The following is a 21,539-nucleotide window of genomic DNA, read 5'->3' as shown; positions in this document are numbered from 1 at the left end:
ATGAATCGACATCAAAGCAAAGAGTGAAATAAAACAGATAAACCGGCGCACCGATAATTTCATTGTTTTTCCATAAAAATGATAAATGTCGTGATCTAAACGTATTGGGAAAATTTCATTAATCGACCTTTTAATCGACTCTTCTTTATTTTTAATCAAAAGATAAAACGGTAGAACAGTTAATAATCCTCGTACATGGACGATTTTTAGAGTTTAATCCTCACGTAATATTTTATAAGTTTTTATAATTTTTCAAGTTCGATGTTTATAGATTGTTTGTAAGTACTCCTCTTCTCTTGATATTTACTCTATAATTTTTGTTGATTTATATCTACAGAACAGTCATTCGTAGCTTTATTCGTTGTGCTTATAAATTTTTGTATATTTGTGATGAATAATAGAAAAATAATGCAACACTCATTTTGAGGTAACTGAATTAGCTATACGGACATGGAAAAGTGGTTCTCGAAATCTTCGAAGAAAATCTTTACCAAACAATTTCTACTAAATTCGTGTCAAGAGTTTAATTTAACAACAAGTCTTATGAGACGATCTAATATATCAGAGAAGTTGACGGGAGATTAGCACGAGCTATACCCGAAAGAAAGAAAATCTCTCGATAAACAGCGTTGGACTAGTACCAACTATCTTCATTACGGTGATCGCGTGGTGCGTTGCTCTTGGACCAGCTTAGATCAATTGTATTGCACCGCTCATGAGCAATAATAAATGATGTCCGAACGCGCTTCGCTGAATAGTGGGCCAAGATCCAGGTATATTTGTCACAGCATTAGTAAAGTTCACGAGATTTTTGCGATACAGTTCAGTAAATATTTATTTATAACTGAAAATATTTGCTCCCAGATGGCGGTTCCTACTTGTAAAATTGTTATTTAACGGTCTACGAAATTAAGAAATTATATTTCTAAATGATTTGTGAAGCATCCAGCCTTGATATAATATTCTTAATATAATATTCTTCACTCAAATTGTCTAAATTACTTAATGTTTGGTAAGCTTTGAAATAACTATAATTAATGGAACTTTTATATTATAAAGTTAAAAAGTATAAAACGACAATCGATACACACTTTATTACTTTTATGAATAACAGTGAAGTTACCTGCTCTTAAATTATTTCTTTCCTCGTACCTTTTCAATCCTACATTATCTGTTCTTAAATTGTTCATTGCCCTCGCAATGATACAATTGTGAATGGAAGATAAATATATTTGTATCGTTCAAAACAAACGTTTAATTAATTAATTAATTACGGATATTCCGCATCGACTATCTATTAAAACACGAGTAAGAGAACTAACTAACCGTTGGAAATATTCTTTGTATCAGGCCTTGCTTTAAATCCATCAAGAACTTATTTATTGCTTTTAAGTATCGTCTTTTCAAATCGAAATAAAGGCATCGATTTTTGCCCATAAATCACCACCGATTATGGAAGTTTCGAACAATGCCGCAGGTACGTTTATTGAATTGAGAAACAGCCGACGACTCGTCCGTCCGTAGCACAAAGAGCTTGCTGCAACCGTGAACAAGAAGTTGGTGCAATAATTAGCGATTAAAATGTCCGTCGAAGCAACGATGACGTTACGTTTGTTCAATATCGATGCCATTTATCACATAATATCGATGGTAATTACAATATAACATCGATAAAACCTGGCACGTTTGTTAATCATTCTTTTATTAACGAATGTCTATATTCATCCAAGGTTGAATGAATATTTATGAAAATATTATAAAATCGATTAAAAAAGATGATAGACCGTTTGTCCATTTATCTTAAGCTCTCGATTTCTATAGCTCAAATTTACTTTGAAAGACATTTACAATAATTCTTTTTCCTATTTCTACGACAAATCTCCTTTACTTCATTATTTCAATGAAAACGAAACGTCTAATATTTTTACAATTTCCTCTCAACAATTTTGTTATGATAGACTTTTTCTATTCACTAACCTCACAACATTTGACCGAATATTTAAAAACCAACCATAAATTCAACCTCAAATAATAGAAGAATAACTCATGAAAAGATTCTTCGGAAGATTTCATTTTTCTAGTTTCAACCAACAAAACATCAACTATCATTCTTTCTCCGATTAATACTAATATCACTTCGGAAATTCAAGGTACCTATGTTACACGTTACAAAGCTTCTCGCTTGTAGCCGCAATATTGCAGACAGCACATAGTTGTTCTACGAGTCCCCATTTTTGTCGCATCGTTTCATCCCTCCCTCTTCCCTTCATCCTTCCGCATGATCCTCTTTCCCTTTTCCTTCTTTCCTGGTATTTCTTTTTTTTTTTTTTTTTGCTGCGCGATGCACATGATTATCGTTGTCGGCGATTCGACGGAAACCGACAATCCATTGATGCACGACGTCTGCGTCGACCTTTTTCCCTTTCCTCCTGCTGGAACCTCGTCCGGCCGTGCATTTATCCGTGGTTACCGTATATTTTATACGCGGTCGTTTGATATTTCGCGCGTCGGACGCGGATACCCCATTATGGCAACCGTACATCCTCTCCGCGCAGCCATCGGTATTAAATAATATTTACAAAAAGCAAAGGGGAGAACCGATCGACATGGCCGAATGATAGGTGGCCGGCAGAGTTACGGCGGAGGAGGATATGGTTTAATAAGTGAGACGAACAGTGGTTCGACGAACGTGACCTTGTAACGATAAAAAACAAGGGACCATGTATCCCGAAGTGATTCATGTCACCGGGCACCGGCGAAACGCGAATGTTTTATGACGGAACACGGATTTCGACGCGCGTGCACCACCGTCGTAATGAATGTTTGCATTGTTTTCGCGCCGACAGATGGACGTTTCGCGGTTTTCGACGCTGGTTCATGGAAAAATATGAAGAATCGCTCCGACGCGTGTAATACGGCTGGAAGGAACATCCTAATACGGGATCGCGTGGCGAATTTTTCATCCATATTGACACTTTTAGAAGATAAACTGTTTTTGGTAAACGCGAGGATTTTTTTTAATTCTTGTACGATGGAGCTTCGAGGAAAAGATTGGGGAGACGGTGAGTTTGTTGGAAAATACTTTTGTGTAATGTGAATTACAAATGTTCTTGGGACGTTTAGTGGGAAATTGCGATGATACTTTAAGTTTCAGGAGTTCTGTTGTTTTCTTGTTTCCGGTTTCTACGTGCGTCGAACGCACGACGATTTTTAATTGTTTATTTTGTTAACGAGATTAGCTTAGTTCATCAAAAAGGTTGAGAAGAGCGAGGAAAAGAATGGGCACTTTTTAACGAACAAACGATGAAACTTATAGAATGACCTAACAAAGAGCAAGATATTTGAAGTATACCTATAGATTTATCTTATGGGATTCAGCGATAATTATTTGCAATCGTTGAAGCGGTGTAAAACCAGATGTTTTAAAAATGGAGAATAATGAAAATTTAATTCTGGTATCTATATAGAACATATATTACATCCTACATTAGCATACGATAGTGTTAGGGCAATAATATTCAGTTGGATCTCTTTCTCTATTATTGCAATAGCTCATATTATATCGACACATACGTTGCTGCTAAAATACGCTAATACATCCAGACCTTGCTATCTTTATAGCCTTAATTACTAGAAATTATTAGTCCATTTTCAAAATCTTCGATCTGATCGTGGAAACACGTGAGACAGTTTATCGTTTTGTCTCGATAGCGAGCAATTAGTAGGTTGGATCGGATCGAAACGCGAGGAGAATGCGTTCCACAGCGATTCTGCGATCCCTCGGTAATCTGGCGAAAGTGTAAATTACCTTTTGCGATAAATGCAGCAGTACCTAGAACATCTATCCTCTCTCTTGGATCCTGTTTCCATTCGTTCCCCTCTCTCATTCTCCTTTCTCTCCTGGAGCCCTTTATGTATTGCACCCTTGCCTAGAAGTCATCCCCAGTTTCCTACTCCCAAGAGCTATTAGTCTAAACAATATGGCTGCCAAACGCAGCGAACAATCGATAACGAAGCATGGTGCGTCAACTGGCTGTATAATTGAATTAAGACTATTAAAGACGAAATCGAACGTCATCTTCCAACTGTTTTGCGTAACACCTGTCATCGTTAGGTGTTATGCCATCAACCTTTGTCGAACTAAGTAAGACCGTCGCCTAATAGCGTACAATTGATCTTTTCAAGTGGTTCTATGGAATTAATTGCGTCATAAGGTGATCAGTTTGTGAAATTGATTTTGATAGTGAAATAGTTCTAAATCGCAATAAGTTAGAATGATTCGTGTGGGCATTAGTTTGAGTATTTTATTTTATCTTTGATAGGTAATATAGATAATCAATCATAATTGAAATTAAATTTGTTCATAGAATTACATAGTACGATCCGTGATAAAGATTTTCAGAAGAATATGCGAATGGTCTAAGCAACTTTTAATTATAGCGTAAAGTCGTAAATATGAATGAAACAATTCTCAAATCAGTAGATAATTATTTTTACTTACGTAACCTTCTTCAATTTGTAAACCGTGATAAAATAACGATAAGCGAAGACGTTCGAAAGTGTTTTACGTAATATATTAACCTTCGTATTGTAATATCATGAAAAACAGTTTCATTGGATTGTAAAAGGTTCTATCACTCTCAACACTGTTATTTTATTATTATAGTTGTGCAATATTTGGCTGAGAAATGCCTATTGCAGTGCAATTTCAGCACGTGGTCCTCCGTAGAGGCGAAACAGCCTGTTGCGCAGTACCCTATAACGCCGAGACGCTTCGAATACCTGTAAATATCTTAAGATACCTCCCTGTTGACTATTTTAAGTAATCTTCTTGAATAAAAATACCTGGCCTATATTCGTACCCTTTATCGAATTCGACAATCACATAAATATATAGTGTTATTTTTAACATTATCTCTTAAACTCGATGAAAGGTCATGATCCACGTAGATACGCCATAGACAAGTTTTGGACATTTGGCACGATTTGATTAGAAAGTTTATATAGCTTTATGGTTTCGCAGTTTAATTTTAACGCTAGCTTTAGCTTCGATTCTTCAATAAGAGTCATCAAATATGAACTACGTACAATGTTTCAATATTTTTAAATATTTTGTGTTATAGCAACGAAGAGCTGAGGATTATTTAAATACATATTAAAATATCATAAACTAAAGGGCCAATATGATTTACCTGATATAAAATCAAAGATCAAAATTATTATATCAAAGAGTTTCATTCGAAGTATATTTTCATATATTCGCAATAATGTGGAAGTATTTATTATAAATGCTTATGAACGATAGTGAATATGAAAACACGACAAAATTGTAACTGATTATTTATTTTATCTGCAGAGTTTCTTGAAACGAGGAGTGAAAGCTCACGACGTCACCAACGCATGTGCTACCACAACAATTGTTTCTCTATCTTTCATCGAGGGGGATGCGACCTCCGGTTCAAGGGTTATACGTGTCCTTATTCCACGGTGAAGTTAGACCAAGTAGAGATACCATTAACACCCGTATTAGACAGCCGAAATAAAAATAGTTAACTGACAGTTTGATGGTTAGTGGTTCGGCAGAACAGATTATTGGCAGTGCGAGGCAGAAAAGATTTCGTAGGAGTCAAACGTTCAATTGTCAGCGGCGAAGCTGGAACGAGCCATTTATAGATCACTGGTGAAATCATCAACAGGTTAAGCCATTTTGAACTATCTTTATCTCGCGATAATCCATAAAGCAATTCATACACATCTTCTTCCATTGTGTCGCCAAACTTGTTGATGATCACCGTTCCCAACAATCAAAGAACAAACGGAAGCAATTACTCGTATCCTCTGATGTGACAGGCGATCCGACATCTGTAGCCTGTTTCTACGACTTCCGGGATTCTTTGATCGAAGATCTGATCAGCCATGTTACCAGAAGCGTGTACACCACATGTATAACACGTATAATGTATCTTTATCCAAAGCCTGGAATTAGGAGCACGAAACACGTAACCTCTAACAATCCTGTCTTCTGGCAGATGTCTGATCTTCACCGTTTGATAGAAGTATGCGTACATATTGTACACATATGCGTGTCCAGAGAAAACAACAAAAACGGGGAAAACTGGGGAGAGACAGAGCTGTCGTACAGTTCACAGGTACTCACCTTTCTTGGGTATCAGAGATTTAAGCAGCATTACAGCGTTTTCGTCGCACGCCCAGCCGTGCATCTTCCTGTAGCTATCGCGACCTTTTTCCGTCAGCTTGTCCCAAGGCTTCGGTTTGCTTAGCAACTCGCTGACGGTTCCTTGGCTGAGGCCGAGCACATACTTGGCAAACAGCCTTTGACCGATGTTGTGTATCGACAGCAGCTCCCTGACCCTCCTGGCTATGTGCAGCGTGTCTAGATTCTGTGAGGCGTACTTGTCCATGTTGTACCGTAGCATCTCTTGTAGCCTAGCCTCCATAGGGTCGCCCTTTGGGATGAGCGATTCACCCAATCTTCCAGCCATTCCAGCAGCACCGAATTCATCGCTGAATCGAAACGGATGCGTCCTGTCATCGAACCGAAACGGGCTCTTCAGTGTGTCCAGCACACTCAGACCTCCGATGTTGTTGTTCGCTAGATGATGGCTGTTGTTGTTATTGTGGCAGGATTCCTGGTCTGCTGGGCTCTTAGGTGGTGGTGCCGTTGAAACGGCGGGTGTCACGCTTCCACCGTTCACGGAAGCGGAGGAGGTGGTTGTCTCGACCATCGACGTCGGCGGTTGAAAGCTCGGCGGTGATGTCAACGCGGTGGTAGAAGATGGGGTAGGTGGCGCGGGTGTTTCGTGTCCGGACACCGGGGTCGGTGCCTTCTCGGCGTCAAGGCAACTCAATGGAGTGGTTCCTAACGGGGTGTTCGACTTGGCTGGCGTGTTGGAGCTGGATGATGGATCCGTTGGCGATGGAAGATGATTTAGACTACTGCTAGTGGTCGGTGGGTGTAAACCGATCAATGGTTGAGCTTGTTGTAACTGTTGCTGCTGTTGTTGCGACAATTGACTTAACGAAGTCGTCTGTTGCTGCTGCTGCTGTTGTTGATGTTGTTGTTGTTGCTGTTGTTGTTGCTGCTGCTGCTGTTGGTTCATGATGGACCTCTCCAACGTCCGCCTCCAGTTAGCGACGATCTCTTCACCGAGGAAGGAGCCGAAGGTCTCGACGTTTTGCAGAGGAGGTGGGAAGAGGAGGCTAGATGTCGTCGAGGTGGCAGAAGATGGTGTTGGAGTGGAACGCGGAGGTAGGGAGACTGCTGCTGGGGGCGGTGGCGGTGGTTGCTGGGAGGACACGTGGGACGAAGGCGGCACACCTCCGACCCCGTGGGGTGAGGCGGTTGAGGCGCGCTGCAGGGGTGACGATAGTCCACCTGCAACCACCAAAAACACAAGGGGCCGCGTCAACACGAGCTCACACACGCAACCTAAATGTGACAGTCAAGCTTAGAACGGTTCCGCGAATACCGGACTCGAAATTTCTTACTCGAACTCGTCATTTAATTCGAAGATTACAAACTCTGATATCACCGGTCATTTCTTTCTCTTTTCTCGCGTCGTCTGTTGTAACAAACTGGTCATCCTAAGTTCTTCGGTAGCTTCCTGGACGATAGACGACGGACCGAGACTCTCTTTTTCGACGCTTCGTCGCGTGGTCCACGTACGCATACAAACGAGGAACAACGTGGCCCAACGAGAGGAAAAGTGTCGCGTGTCAGTGAAAATTGGATTTTACTTATCCCTCTTAATTCTTACATTCCATTTTCTATTACTATTATCGTCAAAAGAAATCTTATCTTCTCTTATCTTGCGACTGTACTTTCTCGAGCTTTCTCGCAATCAACGATGAAACATTTCTACTCCTAAACGTTTCTCTTTTTTACTTTTCGCCGAAGGAAAGAAAAAACTTGCTCCTTTTCAAGGGATTTCGAAAAAGTCGCGAGAGATTGGGGTGGGTGGTAACGCGTCGTGAGGAAGCCGAAAACGAAGCAGTCGTGTATCCCTCTCTGGCACGTTCGCGCGGCTTCTCTCTCGCTCTGTCGTTCTTTGTTCGTTCCCGATCGATTCGGTATAATAAAGTTTGATTCGCGGAACAATGCTTTGACCCGGGCAGATATCGTATCCCGAACGCATGTACCGTCCAGAAATTTGCGTGTACGAGGTTTACGTTTCCCAGCGTGCAGATGCTCGTGGTTTGGGGGCTAGGTCTCCGGTTGACGTATGTAAGCTGGACTTGAGGTTGGATGAATCGGAAATATCCGATGGTGTTTTGGTAAGGATCGCGGATTCATTTATGGAGAATATACATGTATGTAATATCGTGCTGGTATCGTCGATTACGTTAGTACCATCTACAACGGCGCGTTGATTCACGCACCACAGCGAGAGAGTAGCTCGAAAAATGTGCAATCTAAGCGGTAGAGGATATCCCGGAGAAAATAGGCTTGAGAACGAAAGAGACAGCGTTTCGAAGAAAAAAAAAGATACAGAGATATAAGAGTGTAAGGAAAGAAAAGGATATAGGAAATAGAGATACGAAGAAAAAGACGGAAGCACGGTAGCGACAGAGAAAGTAAATGGAGAAAAAGTGATAAAACAGAGCCACGATAATGGAACATTGTAGGGGTAAGAGAGAAATAAGTTAAATAGGAGAAAAAAAGAGAGAGATTAGAGGAGGATGGATAGAGATGAAAAGAGTTAAAAAAGAAGTGCGAACACAATGGCAAGCAAGAGTTATTTTGTTGTTCCTTTTCTCTCGGTAAGCTCCTTCAGTCATCCCTCGTTCTTTATAGAAGCGTCCGCGTTGCGTGACTCGTGTCCTTTTTGTACTGTTATACACGATACTGAGCCCTTCGACGTAGCCTCGAAGAGAGAGAGAGTCGGGGAATCGAAGACCAGAACACTTTAGCACAGGAATTAGTAGCGGTGATACTATTATACATAGAATGATTTTCTCAACTATTCTCAGTTATCTCGTATATGTAATGCTGCACACGCATGTGACCGCATTTATATACCGCTAGAATATGAAATCTAGATTCTGTGCAATCAGAATCTTTGCAGATGTTAGAACAAGTGTCTCTAAAAATTCCTGATCTAAAGCAGACGCGATAATTTTTCTTTCAAACAATCGTTTCAAATCTTTTGCCAAACTTTCATGAAGATTAACCTAACGTTGGTGATATTTCAAGTACAAAAAAAAAAGAGAAGCGAGTCGATGGATTCCTGAATGTTATGTATACGAAGTAACGATTTTGGGAATGTGATCGATGGTTGGACTTACCGAGCGCGTCTGGAGTATTGGATGGCTTCAAGCTCTCGGTTTGCTGAAGCGCCTTCGAGCGTTCCATTAGAAGGTGCTCCAAGCTCTTGCCAGGTTCACCGGTTGGTATCTGTGAGAGATCGACCGACCTTAGTGCGTTTATCTCACGTTTTAGGTCGTCATAGTCCCTCTGTCGTTCTAGTTTGCTCTCTAGTCTGTTGATGTGCTGTCTGCGCGCCTCGAGTTCTTCCTCGAGCCGCGCCGTCGCCTGTGCGCTCGTCTCTTGAAGACGCTGCAGGCTCTGCTGTAACCTGGACACTTCCTCGACCAGCTGACTGATCTGAAAGCAAACGTTTGTTTCGTTGATGAGATTCTTCTTTGAATCGATTATCGTCTCTAGTGAATTAAGAATCGAATTTTCTTCTTTCGAAGAAATATGATTACAGTATATGTTGCAATATTAAAAATGTACATCTTTATGATACAATGACATAGTCAAAAAATAATACCAATATTAGGGTATGATCTGGTATAAGTTCGCAATGACTGATATTTCATATCAGTTGTCTTGTACTACTTGTTAGTTAACAATGTGTGTCCAAAGCGCGCTTATTTTGTTTAGTAGAAAAGGAGAATATAAAATTTTTGATAATTAACTTTATCTTATATTCGGTTTCTTGACGTGTACTTTAATTTGTGAAAGAGATTGTTAAATCAGATTTCTTTGTTACTTACTAATACTACGAAATGTAACCCGCGAAAGACAATGAGCGCTATTCATTTGTTTAGTAGTAAATCAACGAGACATAGATATTTGCTTTGAATATGTAAAAAATGTCCTACTTTCGTCAAAGCAGTGTGCCTCATCCATATTATTCATTTATGATTTCTTTTCCTTAACGGTATACAAAAAAAAGAAACATAAGTGTCTTTTATTCTACAAAAACCTTGAGAACCCTTAGATGAAACCTATTATCGCATTTCTACTTTAACAATCGCTATAAATTAAATAAACAAGAAATTATCTATAAAAATCTTCTAAAATAAAAATTCCCGATTGTCAGTAGAAAGTTTAACGAATTTACTAATTAATTTGCGGATGTGTCGATAAAATGGGAGATTCGTATCGTGGTTAATTGTATAAAGTATCATCGTATCGCGTTACTAGTATTGCTGGCTCGCCCAGCGGTGCTCGCCAATCGGTATACCTGTTCCCAGTTGTCATGAAGCGAACATGAACGTAATTACATTACCATCGATACAAATATAGAATCACATTCACGGAATCCAGCTCAGCCGCTCCTTTCTACCCCTTGAATCAGTACGGTCCGCTTCGGGGGCCGTTTATCAGCGAGTAAGAAGCTTAGCAGGAGCTCTTTATTAATTTTATCGAATCGATTGTACCGAATCGATATCGGCCGCTTACCGAACAGGAACTTTAAATCTCGCCGAGTCTCAATGTAATTATTGTTGGATTAAATTACGCCTAAATCGTCTAGCTTTTCCGTGTCGTGTCACTTTCCAAAGAAATCAGTATATTTAATTTGTAGTTTATTTTTTTTATTTGTTATATTTCATTTTATATGGAATTAAAGGTTTGGGTTACTTTTTACCTTGCGTTGTAACGCGTTGCTTTTTTAACGGATTAAGCTTTGCTTAACGAAAGCTTCCATTCTGTCGCCTATCCTGAACTTATTAATCAAATCACTCTTTAACCACAACTGTTTATAATCACCGGCTTGAAAATTAATAAACAATCTTAATTAAATCAATGGCGGTTTTTATTTTTTATCGGTGGTAGTGTAAATACGACATAATTTATTTTTGTGTCTAATAAAAAAAAGTATAAAAGTTCATAAAAAATAAATTGCTAGTCTTGAAAATAGAAATCTCAAAACGTTGAATTGCTAATCTAAGTTAAGTAATCTTCTTCGACTAATGGGTCATCGTCTCGCGTTACGTTAAAGGAATCGTGTTGTGAGTAATCGTGAACATTTTGTATATTCATATACAATTGAGTTGATGTAACAGGAATTTTGCAAAAAGATATATCGTACGAAGGTTGTGGTATCGATTAGTCGGATAAAACATCGCCGTCTATGAGAATTTATTCCGTAATTGTAGAATAATACGGACATCTAGCGGGGTAGTCGAGTCGCGCATCAATAACGAAAGTATTATTATTCCGCCCCCTTGGAAAGTAATCAATTGCATGAGAATTCGAGTCCCATCTAGCTGTTTCATTCGGCTCCGTATGAATAGGTACAATGAATACGTGTTGGAAAATGCGATCAGGAAGAAAGGGTGCAACGAGAAGGGGAGATGAAGAAAAAGAATGGTGTGGAGAGAGAGACAGGGGCAAACAGGCAAAAAGGAGAATGAATAGCAGATCAGGTGGAGAAACAAAGGGAAAGAGAGAGAGGAAAAGGGAGCAAGAACCAGGGGACAGGCTTAGAGACACACATTGGCTAAAAAAAAAAAAAGGAGATTAAAACAACGATTAAAATGCAGTAGATTTAAACAAAACAAGAAAGAAATGAAGAGAGGAGGATAGAATATTTGATGAAATTGAGAGAAGAATATTAGCAGACGATTACGAAGTCTGAATATTCTGAAAGCACCAGAGAAATGCTTATCGTGAATGCATAATTAAGAAAGCATGATGAATTTATATTGAAATATTAGAAACATCGTAATGTTATAATATTAGAATCGTTGTAATAAAAATAAATAATTGGAATGTTAGAATCGTTGTAGTAATAATTGTTCTCCATTATCTATTGATCCTACGTCACTAATAATTTATGATGGCTGTCATCGACTAATCTATCGTCATGGAATGCCCTCTTCTATTATCATGCTTTCGTGTGAGTGTATGTGTGTGTCATCTTCCCGAAAGAAAATTATTGAAAATTTTCAGTATTTGTAATGTCACCAAACATCATGTTACCGATCATCATACTACAAATTTAAAACTGCGTGGTGAGATATTAGGAAACTGCGTAGAGAACAAATGGAGACACGTTTATGTTTCACAATATGTTAATCTTGCTATTTATCGAAGTTTATCAGGAATCATCATTATTGTGTCTGGACTCTGGACAGGGTCGACGAAGGAAAACATGAAATTTGAGAATCGTGAATTTTTGCGAACACTATCGAAACTTGAACCACAAAGCGAAGAACTCACATCGCGGCAAAATTGAGAAATGCTAACACATCAGTTATAAAAACAGCAATTACATAAAGATCCATGCGAATATCGATATCACTAATTTCACATCGCGTCTTCGATGAGATAATGGCAATTGGTACAATTTTCTGTTAAAATAATTTCAATGAAAACGTGAAAGAAAAGGAAGCCACCATATGACCGTGGTAAAACCAATACATCCAGAAATTACAGGAAATAGCCTTATCAATAGCAACAATTATTCCATTTATATCGTCAAATAAAGAAAGAGACAGTTACAGAAAATAGCCGATGTTTACTCGTAATTGAACGCGATAAAATTCAGTTATGTTAAAGTAAAATTAAAAACAATATTAAATATATTAAAATATTGTATACTATCCTAATAATAAAATTAACAAATAGCTAAGTTTAATAATTTATATCTGTAACTATGAAACTTCGTCAGCCTATCAGCTATTTTTGAAAGACCTGCATTTTTAAACCTGTCATGTTCAGTTGTTCTGATTTTCGATTATGTCGCATTAACTTTTCCTTTGTTTAATCAAAAAGTGATATTAAAATCAGAAAACCAAGAAGAAATGTACTTATCATGTTTCTCCCCTGTGATCTTTAATTATCGCAACATTTTTTATTTCTTGCCAAGGTGGATGTCAACGAGGGTAGTTCTTGGGATGAACGGGGTAAACACGAGGCATGGAACAGCCAAGGTGGTGGGAAAGGGTAGGCAATCACGTCGTGACGCGATCAATTGCGATGAATCGCGAGAGCGCTCGGAACTTTCGAATCGGAACCCATCCACGTGTTACGCGACCGGCTATAGCTCGACGAAAATATCTGTTGCGAGGGTGTGCAAAGGGTAGCCAGGGGTGGAAAGAGCCGGCAGCAGGCGAGAGGGGGACGATTTTAAACCTGAATGCGTTTTGCACGGTGCAACGGGCGATGCGAACGAGATCGTACCAATTGTTTTTCCCCGGTGAGGCATCATCCCTTTTCCGGGGGTTAATTGAGGAGCAAAGCTTCAATTTCGCGGAATTCACGCCTCCGGCATGCATCGACAGGTCTAGCCGATAGAATGAGCTGCGGATTTAAAAAAAAAGCGTCGTTCTTCCTTTTTTATCAACCCTTCTCTTTCCTTTTCTCTCTCTTTTTTTTTTGCTTTCGACGGTGTTTAACAAACAAACATGCCACCCTTTCTCTTTCCTCCTTCCTCTGTACTTTCCTCGTTGCTCTAACGCAGGAAATATAATTGTGGAAACGGGTGCATTAAGAGAGAACGCGAATTTGCGTTTGGAAATTGCATTATTTAATGTTATGGTAATTATAGTAGGTCTGAGATTTGGGAAAAATTGTAGCATTATATGGTTAGGTTAATTGTAATTGGCTGTTGAAAATAGCATATAATAATTATAAATATATGAACTTTTTTCACGCAGTAAAAAAGATTGTTTTTTTTTTTATTAAATATAGACAATAGGATTAATTTTCTTTTTCAATGATTTTGTAAAGAAAATGTAATGCGCACTTGAGATCAGTTTTATCACAAACAAGTATATATATTGATTCTTTAGTCATTAATGTAACTTGTTGAAGTAACTTGTTTCATATAGAATTCCTGTACAATGTTGCAATTTGATTTTCAGTTGTACAATTTGTATTGTAACTTACGTAATAAAAATATTATTGCTTTTAGAAAATGGAAAATGAAAAATTAATTGAACCATCTTATTTTTAATATCGCATTTTAAAGAATCTAATTTTAAAAACACAGCTATCTACCGCGGTATCTAAATACGCGGAACTTTTAATATCTCAGTCACCCCTCTTATCTCATCGAATAAAGGAATTTTTAATGCTTTTGAGAGAAACTAACATAAAATTGAAACAAGAATAACAATTTTATCGTGTTCTTTCTGGGAACATCAACTAAAGAAATCAAAAAGTTGATCAAAAATATTACGTTAAAAATGAAAAAGTGCAGTAGAGTGAAAATACTTAAATTCAAGTAATATAAGAAAGTTAAAAAGCCGTAATCAGTATGTCGCATCGCCCTCTTCTGTAAAGAATATTTTTTAAAAGCTAACCATACAATTTCTCCAACTAACTTCTAGTGTCTGGTGGTTATACGAGGTCGAAGGTCTTCGATACAAAGTACTGGTTAGTCTTATCTTTTAGTTTATTTATCAGGGGCAGCTACCTGTCAATTGTCCTCAGCCGCAATCGATATACACGCCTACAGCTTTAAGTTTACTTTAGCCTGCGTTTCGATCACACGGCGACGTGGAATGGGGATGGCGCGGGTTAGAGATAAGTACTTACGCATCGATGTTCTATACACGTGGGGAGGGTTGCGGGCAGACGTGGGGGTAAGTTCTCGAAGTTGCTCGTAATAATGTCCGCCATTAGCAATGGGGCAGGTTATCGCTTTGCGGGCAAAGCTGAGAGGAAGGACAGCTGGAATTAACAGCGTGTCGATATCGTCGAACTTATCTCCGTGAATGCGACAATCAACCGGACGAATTTTTTTCTCCTGCTCAGGAATCGGAAATAGAATTCTTATCCGAATAATGTGAAAGAAGAGAGGAAGCTGTGTTTGGTGGGAAAGTTCTTAAATGTATTATTGTTGGGTTATTCTACAAGAAGTTGCGATGCAACGTGTATTGAAAGGGTTATTTTAATAATATTGTAAATGATTTATATATTTATATAATATAATATATCATTATGGTTTACAATGTACAGGTCTACTGGAAAGCGGAGACATTTGTTGACCAAATTTGTACAATTTTAGCGAGACTTTTACGCGTTTGAGGACAAAACAAAGATAATGAAGAATGAAACGAGGAAGGAAAATAGTCGAGGAAAAAATATTTAAGATCGTAATCAAAGTGATTACGTAATGCTATTAATATTGTAGATAATAATATTTGGAACAATAGTTCACATAAACAACAGTTCTTACAATAGTGGAACTAAAGATTTTAATAAACTAGTTAATAGTAAATAATTGTCATTGTTTAGAATATTAAATTGAACTAAGCAACAAATAAAAAAATTCAGAAATAAATTAATTAACTCCGGATTAATACAATTCTGGCTGTTTAATTAAATACAAACATTTTCACTTTTACAACTCTAGATACTAAATACTTTTGATAGTTTATGTGAAAATAATATTTGAATAATCGATCGACTAACTTTAAATAATTAATTTACTACAATTCTATACTAGCATCCTTATTTCATCTTTGAATTTCGTTCTCCGCATTAGAAAATGATTCGGCTCATTAAACAAAATGATCTACTATACAGGTTGGAGTTTTAACCAAACAACAATAGCTTCGAACAATCGATTGAACCAGCCATTCGGTTTAAAACGCGGTAGAACTGTCACGCTGTGAGAAGTGAATAGCGGTGAATCGTTACTAACAACTTGGCGCCGTTAAATACTCAATTGGCTGGGTCGGCTGCAGACTCGACCGGATCGTCACGCTACTAGAAACTCAATCCAACGAACGCTGCTACTAGAAATTTACTATGCCTTATATACCCCTAGAAATTCAATTAGCCGGCGTGCTGCTAAGGAATTGGTAGATTATCCAGCCATCGCGAAGCTTAATTCGAGCAGTTTGAAACCGGGTTGCCTAAGAACCAGCTAGTATCGATAACATCAACTGTGAGAGTGCCAGAGAGTTCGTTCTGTCAGCGAATTCGTAAAATTTAATGTCTCCGAGTGGTTCGTAAAATCCGCGGACACTCGGTTGGCCAGGCCAACACGAGTTGCGCTTCCATATTGAATTTCGATCTTGCCCCAGATCTCAGGTTGGCCTATGGCATCGCCGCTGAATAGGGATATTTCGCGGACACGGGGATCATAAATTTTTTTTTGTCTCGCTTTTGGATCGTTCAATCTGTCTGGCCGATATACCAGCCGGTAATGAAAGATACGAGCACCAAGCTGGTGATACGGTTCCAGGCGAATAAAATCCGGAATCGTATCGTTCGACGTGCTTGAAAAACCGAGAAAAAAGGAAACAAAGATGGGGGCAGACGTCGTAAAGCTTCGATGTGTTCGCTTGAGAAATAAAGCTTATGGTTCAACGTGCATTCATCTTTTGGATAATTCGAGAAAATTCTGACCAATCGTACGAATCATTCGAAGAAATCATAAAAACTTTGAATGGACAGATGAGGAGTTAATCAGGTTTGACGAGGGATAGGGAAACTAGTTTCATAGGGAGGAAAAGAGATTAGGATATGACAACAGCGATTTCTCACCCCTTCTGTTTCTCACCCTTCCGCAGCTTCTCTTCTCTTATTTTTATCAAAGAGGAGGAGATTGTAATCGTTGTGATTCATTGGTCGGACTCTCTGCTTCTCTCTCCTTTCGCGTCTCTTGCGCTCCTTCTCGCGAATGTTTTTTTGACAGATCAATCCTTTCTTCCATCCTTTTCGTCTTTTTCTAGAGGAACACTTTTTGTTTTTTTGTATTTCGTTGGTTACGAAGGGTATATGTTTCTTTTTACTGACAAATAGGAAGCTGTAATTCATTTTAGCTACTCTTTAAAGATAAACAGATTTTACAGCAAAGAAAAGAGAAAATATGTAGAAATATCGTAAATATCCAAAACATAGCGAACCGCATATGTATTTGTATTATAAATTTAACAATGCAACTTACGATACTCAATTTCTAGCGCTGCATTTTCAAAAATCAAAGAGAAATTATTTGAAAATAAAACCACCAAATATTCTCGTAACCCAACCCTATCCTAAAAAACTAAAAAAAATAAACCACGTAGTCACGTCACGACCGTCCGCCCATTATTTCTTCCGGCGACTGTATGATCCTCACCCTCCAGCCAAAGAAACCTTCGTACTGTAACAACGTCATCGATAGAAGGAGCAATCCTCGTTAACGGGATCTTGGTCCGAGAGGGGACACAACGAGGCATCATCAGCGTTGCACGGCACGGCCAGTGACCACGAGAACCGTTTTGTGGAAGGGGTGATGTTACGAGAAGGGGGGTAAAAACAAGCGAGGCTTGATCGATGGACGCGAAGCATGGCGGGGGTAACAGGACGAAGGTGAGTCGGACCGGAAGACATGATCGGCCGTATGCAAATTAAAATGGAAGCAAAGGCGTTGAGGGTGAGAAGTCGAACGATAGACGGAGAAAGCACCGGTTAAAGAGAAGGCGAGTGAAAACAGGGATGGGAGAGGGTTTGAGAAAAGGGGACGGTGTCGGGTCGAGCGTGGCTCCAAGTAGCCGGCGCGCGTTGCCATTGTTTCTTGACCGTCGATCATCTCCTTCAACCCTCTGTGCGCCTCGGCCGGCCCCAGCTCCGTGATTTTTGCTATTTGCATTATACACAGGCGTCCGAGGGGTCTTTGTTTGTCGAGCTATTGATCACATTTTCTCCCGCGGTATAATCAATCTTCACGCACACGGCCGCAGCCCTCCTCGCACTTATGTGCCCGCGGGGGTGCGCACACGTGACCGCGGAAACGAGTACGTGTGCGCGACGGCACGCAGGGGGTGCGCAAGGAGGCCGGTTGCTTCGCGTATTAATTTTCGTTGCCTGTCCACCAATGATGCGCCGCGAGGGGATCGTTATGGCCGCAGGAGCCCGCGTGCTTCCGCCGTGGATCTCCTTTCTTCCAGAGGAGGAGGGGATGACGCGAGTTTCGACCGATGCTTGATACTATACGCGCCGTGGGATCGCGCTCTCTAGTCTTCTTTGTTTTCCCTGTTCGATACTGATATCGACTCGGCTATGATAAGGGTTTTTAAGCGATGAAAAACTGAATTCTTTCTACCGTTCCGTCCCTTTTCCTCTTCTCGTTTTCGAGGAATGTTTACCTTTGGGAGATCGAACGGTTGGCTTTCTGACAGAGGATTGCAAGTTTTCTTCGTAACTGCTATACGAGTCGTAGGTAACTAACTTCCGCTTTGTTAGAAATCAATCTTCTAATCCAAAGTATCGAAGTACCGAAACATACACTAAGATAGCGATATCTTCCACAAACTTGGCCCCCTGTTATACAGATACGTGAGTTCTCTCCGGAAACAGGAGTCGGTGGATCGCGATGTGGAATATTTCGCATCACGCGGAAAAGATCGCGGGCTGGCCGTCCCTCGTAAGGTAACGCAGCGGCGCGTATCCCTCCGGTGGGGTTAGAGGAGATCTCCGGAGGCTCTCTCCTTTTCTCGCCACGGGAGAATGCCAATTAAAAGCCGGGCTTGGAAAGAAAGCCCAATCGATAGGAGGCGGCTATCCCTTTCCCTCCCTTCTCAGCCCACCACCGCACCGGTTCCTCTTTCCCTTGCTTATTCTGATTCCCTTTCGCTCTCTCAACGGGGGGGTAGCGAGGCAGTCGGAGCCGAAGGGTTGCCCAAACTGGGAAGTGGGAATTATGGGCAGGATTAATATGCAAGGACTGGATACGTGCGGTGGCAGGGGGTGGTGGATGGCGAAGCAACAAAAGGGGTCGAAGGGGAAGCGCGCGGGAAGAGGGAAAGGGGTTTGCGTTCTGTCTTCGTCCGTCTGATGTCGAGGCGAAGAGCTTCGTTTCCCTGCTTGTGTCCCTCCCCCGATCACCCTCTGCCGCCCTATCTGCTCGCATCTCATCCCCACCAACGTCTCCTTACAGGATACACGGCTAACGGACACCCCTATCGATTTTACAACTCGATATATGTGAATACCCACTTGTCTAATGACTGATCGGGCTTCGAGCTCAACCCTTTCCCTCCGACTACCCCCCGTGCCTCCTACCGGTCGGCAGAGCTTCTCCGGCAGCTACTACCACCGGCGGGGCCGCCCCCCGGGCGAATGTATCTCGCCTCATTACACCGACTACGTGCCTTTGGCCGACATCTCGCGCTGCATCGACGCGCACAAAAATCCATCCTGACCTCCGTCCACCTTTTTCCACTCGCCTCCCTTCCGCGGTACAAGACTCTCTCTCGTATTTGTACGTTTGACTGTCGTTTTTTCTCCAATTTCGATGCTTACTTGATTATCGAATTTTTTCTATGTAAAACGCAGCCTCCGACTCATTGGCAAACGCGGGTGCCTTCCCTCGATACGCGATCGAAACCGGGACGATAAAAACGAGATCTCTTTTTTCAAACTTGTTTTAATTGACCCAGATTCGAGAGCGAACGCTGCTATCTTCATCTTCCTGAGCATTTCCTTCTTCCTTCTATGATCGTTGACAAATGAGATAAATTCCTTTCCTTTCTTCCCCCTTCTTCTCACAGGAGCTTTTCGAGATCTCATAGGAACGTGTTTACGGAAGAAATATTTTGTTGTAAAAATATTTTATTAGCGTTATCCGCGTACCGTGGAAGGTGAAACGAAAGTAGGGTGGAGACGAACGGTTCAGGGAAGGGGGTGGTAGTCGTAACATAGCTTGGCACGAAGGGTAGAAGGCAGAATGTATGATATTTTATTTTAGCGTTCTTCTGGGCGCCGCTAGATAAGCCTCCGAGGATTTATGCTTATTACGAGCGAGCACCAGCGAGGGCACTCTTTGCCGAAACCATTTCTGTACAGTGGTACTCCCTCCCTCCCTTTGTCTTTCTCTCGTTTATCTTTTCTCTCGCTCTCTTATGGTATCCCTTTCCTTCTCTGTCCTTGTCTCTGTCTCTCTTTACGCTGTATTCAGTGTTGCTGTCTATTTTATTTCTGTCGTTGCTCTTTGTTATAGAGAGGATTGCTCTCTCTCGCTCTCAAACTCAGATTCTCCTTCTCATCGGTTTCTTTTTCCTTCTGTCATTGTTTCTGTAACCCTCGATTCCTCGATGTTCCTTCGAAGTTCCTTTCCTCGTGCTGTGATTTTCTGCTCGATTCTCTCGCTGAATCCTCTCTAATCCTTCTGTTCGATTCTCTTCCTAATTCTTGCTTTCGTACCTCGGAAACTTTGATTTCTCCTCGCACCCTTCGTTTCCCGATCTTTCCATCTGTTGCTAAAATTTATAATTTCGATGTTTCTTTTCCTTTTTCAATTTTCTACGATTCTATAGAATGTTATTTTCAACAATTTTACTTATCTGAAAAATTTATCATTTCAAGTACCTTTATATCGTTAGATGTTAGAAGAGCTAACGAGTTGTTAATTATAATTAGGTTCTTTTAGCCTAATATATGATTTAATACTACACATAATATAAATATTATTTTACTCGAAAAAGATCGATAGCTATTTTCCATTAATCTAAATATGTCCACGGTATATAACATTCAGCAAAATTAAATTTGTGAAAGGAACGACACGAACGAATAATTAGAACATACACAAGCAGCTCCATTTGTCATTGGAAAAGATCAATCAATTTATAAAGCTCTTTCTTGAATAATTGTGGAAATTACTTCGTGTCGACAAAAATTAATTAACTCACAGAGAATCTCCGATTGAAACTGGTCATTTTCTTGTTTCAATATTTCTCTAGGACAAGTGGTTGGACAAATATATAGCTTCTATCCAACCATGTTCATATTTAACAGGTGTATAGTTTTCCCCGTGCAAATTACGAAAGCAGAAACCGAACGAGTATGATAATAATAAAAATGATTGTACAACTATTATTATTATATAAACGAATTATAATAAGATAACAATCGCCATTGGCGATTTTACTGTTTCAACATTGAATATCCACAGAAAGAAATATGAAATTCCATTCTTTTATGAAAAATAATTATATACACCAGAAAGGTGGTTAGCTAATTTTAATAGCAACGTGTTAAACGATATGAATAATAAGTCGACTGGTTTGAAAAAGAGAAAGGCGTGAAAGACTGAGTCGTTCGTTTGATAATCATCGGATTTGCAATCGACGACGGTGGCCATCGTTTATTGACAGAAGCTTTCGATATACCTGCGAAGTGTTCGGTGACATTTATGCGAGGCGGGAAGCCGGCGATCGCGCGCGTTCATTGTGCGTCGCGTGCACGGACGCGGCCACCGTATTATCGCGCTGGCTAATGAGAAAGTTGCGAGCAGCGACGCGACGACGAAACGACGAGATCCGGGGATGCGATTTGACTCTCC

At 40.1% G+C, this 21,539-nt stretch overlaps 1 protein-coding gene across 5 annotated transcripts in view; it reads right to left on the bottom strand.

Annotated features, from left to right (window-relative positions):
• The window catches only part of LOC132906494 (homeobox protein cut), a 163,116-nt gene that overhangs the window by 18,998 nt on the left and 122,579 nt on the right, over nucleotides 1-21,539 (bottom strand). For all 5 annotated transcript variants that reach the window (XM_060958733.1, XM_060958731.1, XM_060958729.1 and 2 more), the window contains exons 3-4: nucleotides 9,307-9,625; nucleotides 6,158-7,396 (exon numbers count right to left, since the gene is read on the bottom strand). In XM_060958733.1, the coding sequence (XP_060814716.1) occupies nucleotides 6,158-7,396; nucleotides 9,307-9,625 (1,558 nt within the window). The remainder of the gene's footprint in view (nucleotides 1-6,157; nucleotides 7,397-9,306; nucleotides 9,626-21,539) is intronic.

The sequence above is a fragment of the Bombus pascuorum genome, chromosome 4 (assembly GCF_905332965.1).
Source record: "Bombus pascuorum chromosome 4, iyBomPasc1.1, whole genome shotgun sequence".
Lineage (NCBI taxonomy): Eukaryota > Metazoa > Arthropoda > Insecta > Hymenoptera > Apidae > Bombus > Bombus pascuorum.
This window is presented reverse-complemented; position numbering and strand designations above follow the sequence as displayed.